Source organism: Etheostoma cragini, chromosome 21 (genome assembly GCF_013103735.1).
Source record: "Etheostoma cragini isolate CJK2018 chromosome 21, CSU_Ecrag_1.0, whole genome shotgun sequence".
In the NCBI taxonomy this organism is placed as follows: Eukaryota; Metazoa; Chordata; class Actinopteri; order Perciformes; family Percidae; genus Etheostoma; species Etheostoma cragini.
The window spans coordinates 1,047,126-1,056,481 of NC_048427.1; the positions used below are offsets into that span (position 1 = coordinate 1,047,126).

Genomic DNA, 9,356 nt, shown 5'->3' on the forward strand with positions numbered 1-9,356 from the left:
CTCCACGCGGTTGCTAGTAGCCAAGGAGGACAGGGAGGATTAAAAAACATGCTGGACTCTTCAGAAGACGTCATCATCTTCACTAGAGCTTCTGCACGGGAAAGTCGGACGCCACAATCTTCTGAACATCGTCACACTGAGAGATCCAGAGAGAGCTGTGTGGAGCTGAGAGTCTTAATTACCTAAATTAGCTTCGTAGCGACTCATTTGGCGACGGCTTGAAAGTAACGGACCTTCATTAGCAGGGGTTAACTGTTAACTACAACTGTATTACTCGAGTCTGGTCTTGGACTAGAGTCTGGACTCCAGACCGTTTTTCGATGGTCTCAGACTTGTCTCGTACTCGCTAGCATTTGGACTTGGACTTGGACTTGTCCCGGCCTCTGGTCTTGCCCAATATGGCTTTTGGGCTTTTGGTCTTGACCGAGTCCAGGTGTCTTTATTATGTTGATAATAATATTGGAGGGAAAGTGAAACCCAAAATGATTGTCTCGATACTGTCATGCTTAAGACCTTTTTTTCTGTCCTGGACTCGGTCTTGACTCGGACTCAAACCTTTTTTGACTCGGTCTTGTCTTGAACCTGACTAGTCCTGGTCTTGGACTTGTCTTGGACTCGACTAAGGGGGTCTTGACTACAGCACTGTTCATTAATATCAAAAAGTTAGGCATTAAAGCTCTTAAACGTGTAATCAAACTTTTATGCATCATTCCAAAATGTTATTTTTGATTAAAAGATTTTTTCATTTTTACCGTGAATGCAAAACGGCGCCAAATATCTGTTATCGGTTTCATTAACTACTAATAATTGGTATCGCTATCGGCCTTGAAATAACATTACAACAACGGTCGACCCCTAATAACGACACGAGGACTTGATGCTCTTTCACACACTTTCACGCAAAGGATTCGCAGTGTTCCCCTCAGGGTCCAACCTCTAAACAAAGACCTTCTGGAGTGGTCTGGGCGTGCCCGAGTGGTTAGACTTTATTCTTTAAACAATTTCACGCTTTTATAACTTCAAATGTCAAGAGTGTAGAAGAATAGGATGTGTGACTCCTCCCCTCAGAGAGTAGAGGAAACTAGGAAACAACACTGTTTTCCTGATGAAGGAGCCCTGAATGTTTACATCTGCCAAATACTTTCTCAAGTACTTGGCATACTTCTAGGATCTGAAATACTTTCAGCATGACGTGTTGGTGTTTTGTGAGGAGCTGAATTCTCTTCTCTTCTCTTGTCTTGTCTTCTCTTCTCTTCTCTTCTCTTCTCTTCTCTTCTCTTCTCTTCTCTTCTCTTCTCTTCTCTTCCGAACAGAGGGAACTGAGCGAGAAGCAGACGGAGATGGTGAAGACGTTGACGGCGGCCGAGAACGCCATCAACCAGCTTCAACTCAACACAGTCAATATTGAGGTAAACACAACCTTCAGGGGCGATTCCAGGATGTTTTAATCCTGGGGGAGGGTGGGGGGATATTTCACAAGAATACAGTGTTCAAAATCTTCTTAGAAATGTAGAAAATATTGGATAAAATGGCCCCAAGTTGATTTCCTGTTGCAGTGTATGTGATCGATATCTGTCACGCCCCGATGTGAATCTAATGAATATGTGAGTTGCACATGCGTCACTTTGCGACAAGTAGCATGCAACGCACATTTAACTAAATAAAACTTTACATGAGTACCATACCCAGAAAAAAAGCATGAACATATTGTTGAATCTGTTAAATTAAACTGGAAGAAATGTACATTACGATAAACTTGATTGCACATTATACGAAAGGCACTTATGAGATTATCCACACTATTTTTTTCCCGGCCATAATTTGAGGCGGGTCTTTATTTATCCGTGATGATCACGCCCGCGGCCCGGCTTTTAATCGGCTACTGGTCTTTATTTGAGGAATTACGCTAGGGGAGAGCCGGGACAATTGAAACGCGGGACGGATAAAACATTCCAGTCTTCTCCGAGTGCACTGAAAATAGACAGACTTCCTTGTGTCAGAACAAAGAGCATGTTAACCTCCTGCTATCAGCCAAATATCTCCCTGTTAGTTCCTTCAATCACAGAGTTACAGCCGATAAACAGGTTTTGATGATCAAAAGTAAACTTCATTGCTTATTGAGTAAACCCTTTAGTGTTCTCCACAAACCCAGATTTTTATATTGCATGCTTGTTTACATGAGAAGTAAAACAGGGTGTAATGGCACATGTCTATTTCGGGACCCCGACCTGGCTGGAACTCCACAGATTTTAAGTAAATGCACAAATATCTGTGTTTGCACAATTATCTATGTAGGTGAGATAAGGAAAAGCAGTTTTAGAAAGATGAAAATATATTTGAGCCCACCATGTAGGGGTGGTCGAGTTTTCCTTTGTTATCCTATAGAGACTGACGGGTTGGGGGTCGTTATTTGGATGTCCAATGGTCTAACCAATGCAAAAACCTAGTGAAACGACATTTTACACAATACAAGCATGATATAAATGGAAGAACCTACTGTTCTAGATTTAAAAATGGCCGAATCATCCACAGTGCATGATATTTCAATAACCACTTCATACGCGCTTCAGGATGACGGCAATAGTTGTTAACTGACATTCACAAAGACGCATAGTCCTGCATCAATCCATCTGTAATAACACCTGTTAGAAGTACCATCCATGATATACAGTAAAATAATAAGGTTATGGGAAGTTTATATGGCATAAACTGTGTGTTTCATACATTCCCCAATGCTGTTTCATCCGTCCCGTCCAGGAGGGACAGATGAAACATTATGTATGTCTCACTTTTGCGGTAATAACACCTGAACGGGTTTGTTCAAAGCTTAAAAAGCAACTTTATTTGACAGATGACACGTTTAGGTTGCTAGTGACAAAATCTCAGCTTTCAGTGTGATACGACCGCTTTGTAAATAATGTTTAATTAAAAAGTGTTTCAACTGTCCCGGCTCTCCCCTAATCTGGAATGAGCTCACTGTGTGTCATATGAATTTCACAACACTCGGAGTTAACATCTGTCAGCAGCTGCTATTTTTAGCTTGAGAAGCCAGTAATCACTGAGGTATTGGATCCACCCAATCCGCCGGAGAGTTCTCCTGAGGCATGGGAGGAAATCCATGGTTCAAAGGTGGTGGTGGTGGTGGTGGTGGTGAGGCAACAAGATTAGATTCTATTGATCCCACGCTGGGGATAGTCCCGTGTTACAGCAGCTCATAAAATGAAACACAACAGAAAAAAATACACTTTAAATAGAAAAAATAGAAAAAATAAATAGAAAAAATATGAAGAAATATCATAAAAAATAGAAAAATAAGAATATGAATAACAATACTGATAATATGTACAATGTAAACACATCTATTATATGATACACATGAACACAATAGAAAAAAATACACTTTAAATAGAAAAAGAATAGAAAAAATAGGAAGAAATATCATAAAAAATAGAAAAATAAGACTATGAGTAACAATACTGATAATATTTACACTGTAAACACATCTATTATATGATACTGTATATACAGATGTTCAGAGATAAGGTGCAGATGAATAAGTGGGAGAATGCACAGTGGGAGGTGACACATTAAAAACATAAATAAATATTGTCAAGTGATGGCTCATATTGCAGAATCAGCTAGCAGTGCTACGTTCTGATGTTACATAAAAGAGTCAGACTGCTGTGGTAGCGCTCCTTCTCCAACAAAGCATTCCTTTCACGTGACCTGATGCATTCCCAACCTGTTATCTGTTATCCGAGCTTGTGCATCTCTGCCAACATTCAGAGTACAATGACAGCTCGACCCACACAACACAATGGGGAAGTTGATTTCATGAAATTGTTCCTGATAAATTCAGATTCAGATTCATGACGTGTTCTTAAACAGAAGAACTGTTCGCACCTTTGTTCTCATAGGGATGATGAATCCTAATGTCCTGGTGAATTCAAAGCCTGTTGCAGTTAGATTCAAAGCAGCACGTTAACACCCCGCCTGTCCACATGAAAGGGCGTGAAACCTCAAAATACAAATACACACACACACACACACACACACACACAGTTTGAAAGTTGAGAGAATGAAGTCAAGAGTGCCCAAACAAACGTGGGTGGAGCGCCGAACTTCAAAGTGAAGGACCAGGTACTTCTGCAGGAAGTAGTCGCCAAACGAGGTAGTGATTACATCCCATTATGCAAGGACGCCTAGGGTGAAACAGACCTGCCCATAAATAACCTGATCAATCATTAATTAGTTAGTTTTCTTAGTCAATATTCAATTTAATTCTTAAAAGTAGCTACTTTTAATAGCTATCTATATACAGATGCTCAGTCCTCAATGCAGGGGCTGCAGGTTTGGATCAGACCGGCAACCGTTTACTGCATGTCATCCCCCCCCTCTCTCTCTCTCTCTCTCCATTTATGTATTAAAGCTGACTTTTCAGAGATGCAGGCCTAAAAATGCCAAAAAAAAGGTGCTGGCTCACCTGGTAGAGCGTGCCCCTCCCATGTACCAATGCTGAGTCCTTACCACAGTAGCCAAGGACTCAAATCCCACCTGTGGCCCTTTGCTGCATGTCTTCCCCCCTCTCTCTCTCCCCCCTTTCCTGTCTACAACTGTCTTATCCATTACAGGCCAAATTGCACATAACGTGATCTTTAAAAACTATTTCAATATATTGCAAGAGCTAAGTTATATGTATATATTATACAACTGTAGAAGAAGGGTCAGACAAACGTGTCAGCACTCAATTGTGCGTATGTGTGCTCTTAAATGTGTGCGTTGTGTGAGTCAAAAGGTTTTGTTACGTGAAACCATTCCACAGCAATCGGGGAAGGAGGTGCGCGTGGTGATGGAGAGCCAGTTCGAGGCGCTGCAGGCGGCGATGGAGAGAGCGAAGCGCGAGGTGATGGAGATCCTGGAGGGCGAGGAGAAGCAGGCGCTGAAACAGGCCGAGGGCATCCGGGCTCACCTGGAGCAGAGGTGCACGGAGCTGAAGAAGACGCAGTCTCAGATGGAGAAGCTCTCCAAGAACAAAAATGATGTGGATTTCTTACAGGTGGGTGGAACCACCACGATCAAATCCAGGACGTAGACAGAGTCCCAAAGCCTGTAAACGAGTTCTTACTGAAACTAAAAACTAAACTGGAATCATGTTGACAGGTTAACACAAAAGAATATCAATTACAATGAAAATATAAATGAATAATTTCAGCTTTAGAGTTTTAGTTTTATATCACTACTGAAAAGGAAAGGAGAAGGAAAACTCATGAATTTCTGTGAAATGTTGTTGTGACACTTAACCACAAAAGTTGAAAGCACCAACCTTGTCTCGGTCAACTTCTGTTGTTTTAACAAACACATTCTCACTCCCATCGCGTGGAATATGGACGCTTGGTCAGGGGCCTTTGGCGTTGTTATTGACGCTAAAAGTCTCCTTCAGCATCAGATCTAAACGAGCTTTATCTAAACTCTATTGACATCACTTTTGACGCAGTTAGATTTAGGAAAAGATGGTGGGTGGGCTTATAAAAGGTACGTTTCTGTGACACACGGGACCAGAACAGGACAGTTGGGTGTAGGAGAAGAAGAACGGGACAGTTGGGTTTATGTACAGAAGAACGGACAGTTGGGTGTAGGAGAAGAAGAACGGGACAGTTGGGTTTAGGAGAAGAAGAACGGGACAGTTGGGTTTAGGAGAAGAAGAACGGGACAGTTGGGTTTAGGAGAAGAAGAACAGATGCAAAGATGCATTTCAAAATGTATAACTTTGAATCTCGTTCTACGGACATTTTATGTTAAGATTTACAGTTAAAACAACTTTCAATACCCAAATATTTCTCAGTGTGTATTAAGATGACTTGACTTGCTCCTGAATGCTGTGTTTGTTCTCCAGGAGTATTCAGAGTGGAAGAAAGAAGCCACTGATATATCTCTGCCTGGGGTCAGCATCGGCCTGATGGACCGCCTGAAGTCCTTCAGCAGCGTGATCGAGGACTCCACCCAGAAGCTGTGTGCCATGCTCGTGTCTTTATACACAGAGAAGGTTAAAGAGACCTGCAAGAAGGGTAAGAAAAAACTACACTACACTCCAGCACACACCTCCAACACATAGTACAGACAGCTTACTAGACATGTTCACACATGTGAAGAATGTCCCGCCCGTGACTCATAACTTCAGAGCTCAGGTGTGAAAAAATGTGCTTACATAAAAACCCACCTGTGTCCTACATGACTCACCTGTTTGTGTGTCAGCTACAGAAGCCGGAAGACAGCACATGTTTGTTTCCTTGCGATCTGATGTGTTATCAGTAGTGACGCATCTTCACAGCGCTGTGGAGTAAGGTCTGGCCACTCCACAGATGCATTCTGGGAGAAGGAGCATCGACGCTGGCTCTGCTGAATAGTCTCCGGAAGGAACTGGTTTTGGTGGAACATCTGCACCCTGTGAAATAAAACGCCACATGCAATGTTAAATAAAGTTAACTGCTCAACCATTACAGGAACGTGAGCTTTTTAAATCAGATGCACACACAACCCCGTCTCACGGCAGTTTGGGAAATGGTCACGTTATATGATCTATTTTACTAAGCAGCTAAAACAATGGATGGTCAATACGTCAACACTAAAATTATTTATAATGCATGTATTCTATTGGTTTGTTAAATCAACTTGACTTATTGTTTCCTCCTACTTTAATACTGCTTTTATTGTTCTTACATGCTGTCTGTTCTACTTTTTCACCCTATACTCACTTTTCTGTCGTGTCTTGTCTTGTGCTAAGTCCTTCCGTTGTGTTTAATTGTTTTCTATTCCTGTGATGTCCTTGTGCTAAGTTTAGTTTTGCATGTGTTGTCTTCCTTTTTGTTTCTTTGTATTAAAAAAAAAAAAGAAGCCTTTTTTAACATCAAGGCCAGGGAACTATGGATGAAAAATAGCCTTTTGGCTAATTCTGGCTTTTTTTTTTAACCCAGGAGACGTCCCCTTTCATAAATGAACTGAATTGAGTTACTCCCTTGCTTTAACACAGATTATGTTTTTGGAGAATGACATTTACTGTCTTCCTTTGCAGACAAAATGGGGATAAAGACAACAGTTCGTGAAATTGTTGCAGCCAAAAAGATGTCCATGTATATACCAGATCCAGTGACGCGTGCCGACTTCCTCAAGCGTGAGTGTTTTCTTTTTCTGAGTATCATGCTGAGATACTGCAGTATGTACATATATTTACTTATTTATTTGTCTTCCTTCTTTAAGCTTGACACATTTGTGTGTAGTTTTACTGCAAGTGAGTCTGTAAGTGTCTTGTTTTGTCCTGATGTGTTGAGGACCACAATAGAAATAAGTCCTGGGTTTTATTGTGTTTTTAACCTTGATTGTATTTGATGTATTTTAATATGTAAGGCATCCTTAATACAATTAAACTAATCAAATAAAAGGGGTTTATAAAAACAAGATAATAAACACGTAATCTGAAGGAAAAGGTGCCCAAAACAAGTGAAATGATGTGTCCATGCAGCAAGACACTTGACAAGCTTGATTTAATATTATAGTGTAAAGTTGAACACCTAATAGAAGAAATTCACTCTTAAAACAAGATAAATTGTCTAATACTTTTAAATCTATGTTTTTTTTTTATCTTGGTAACTGCAAAATAATTTGCAGTGTGTGGCTGCAAACAAAAGAACCTGGAGGATCCGCCCTCAGGGACCTCAGTGTTATTTACACTCCTGACTGCAGTCTTAGGTCTCTAACACATCATACGTACACTAACATCTCACAATCCTCCTGGTCCCAGATGCCGCCCAAGTGAGTTTCGACGCTGACACCGCTCACAAGTTCCTGCGGCTGACCGAAGATAACAGGAAGGTGACTAACACCACGCCCTGGCAGCACGCTTACCCCGATCTCCCCGAGAGGTTCGAGACGTGGCGCCAGGTCCTGGCGACGGAGAGCTTCTACCTGGGGCGCCACTACTTTGAGGCGGACATCAGCGGCGAGGGCACGCACGTCGGTCTCACCTACAAGAGCATCGACCGCAAGAGCAGCGAGCGCAACGGCTGCATCACGGGGAACAACTTCTCCTGGTGTCTGCAGTGGAACGGCCGCGCCTTCTCGGCCTGGCACAGCGACGTGGAGAGCCCCCTCGGCGTGGGGAAGTTCACGCGGATCGGCGTTTATTTGGACTACGCAAAAGGCCTCCTGGCTTTCTACGGCGTGGACGACACCATGACGCCCATCCACCAGTACAAGGCCGAGTTCCTGGAGCCTCTCTACCCGGCTTTCTGGTTATCCAAGAAGGAGAATCTGGTGTCTTTGGTGGCCCCGGGAGAGCCGATGCAGGTCAAAACCCCGTCCCCGTCCACCCCACCTGAGAATAGAGCTCTCGTTTCCAAAACGGAGGCACAGCAATGATCAGAAGTCAGATTTTCAGAATGTTTTAAGTGACAAATCAACAATATTAGACTACATCCATGTCCAGTTGTGTAAGGTATGAAGTTATACAAATTGAGATCATACAGAGGGCTTCTATTACACCACATAAGTTAAAAAAGGGACCCAAATGCATCGGATCTGGGCCGGCATGGCTGTGGTAGGCGTGGTACCTTTATCAGTGCAGCAGGCCCTGCAACCAGTAAAAGGAAGCAGTCTTTAGACAAGGCATCCCCTTATCATGTCAGCTGTCTCTCTACAGATTAAACATCATTATGCACAAACAGGTTTGGTTACGAGACCGGCCGAATATTCTCGTCCCCTGACTTCTGACCTACGAATGACCTGATGTTGTCTTTAGTCTCATCAGACCACAACATGGTGTTTCCGGACATTCCAGTTTAATTCCAGTTGTTTTATTCCAGTTGTCTCGCACCAAAATACGTATAATGTGAAACAAACATGGACAGTCTTCCCATATTAAACCTGTTTACAGCAGCATGTTTCTTTGTTAAACTAATATGATAAATTATGAATGTTTATTTGGGCTCAAGTCCTATTTACAGCCTGCTCCTGTGTGCCTTTGGGACTTCTGTTACTTTTCATCCCACTGTGAATTTACATGTGTTTTCATTTTTCTGCATGCAAATTAAACTTTGGATCTTCATTTTCGCACACAAAAAAGTGACTGTTTTTGTTCATAATTCGAGCTTCCCCACGACAATTAAGTGCCCATATTCTTCTCATTTTCAGTTTTATAATTGTATTTTATGGTTGCAATACAAGATAGTAGTAGGACGAGTGAGAAACAGTAGAGCTTACCAAAAGCGAGTAATTATCAGCAAATTGAGAAGTGGTAACAGTACCCTTTCTATAATGGAAAAACACCAAACTGGGCATGTTATACGTGCAGTTTAGTGTCCCAA

At 42.0% G+C, this 9,356-nt stretch overlaps 1 protein-coding gene across 1 annotated transcript in view; it reads left to right on the plus strand.

The window, feature by feature from the left end:
- trim16 (tripartite motif containing 16) overlaps positions 1-8,623 on the plus strand; it is a 12,201-nt gene extending 3,578 nt beyond the window's left edge. The window contains exons 2-6 of the mRNA XM_034860510.1: positions 1,314-1,409; positions 4,823-5,056; positions 5,894-6,065; positions 7,070-7,168; positions 7,796-8,623. Coding sequence (XP_034716401.1) covers positions 1,314-1,409; positions 4,823-5,056; positions 5,894-6,065; positions 7,070-7,168; positions 7,796-8,412 — 1,218 coding nt within the window. The 3' untranslated portion in view covers positions 8,413-8,623. The remainder of the gene's footprint in view (positions 1-1,313; positions 1,410-4,822; positions 5,057-5,893; positions 6,066-7,069; positions 7,169-7,795) is intronic.
- Positions 8,624-9,356: the final 733 nt, after the last annotated feature.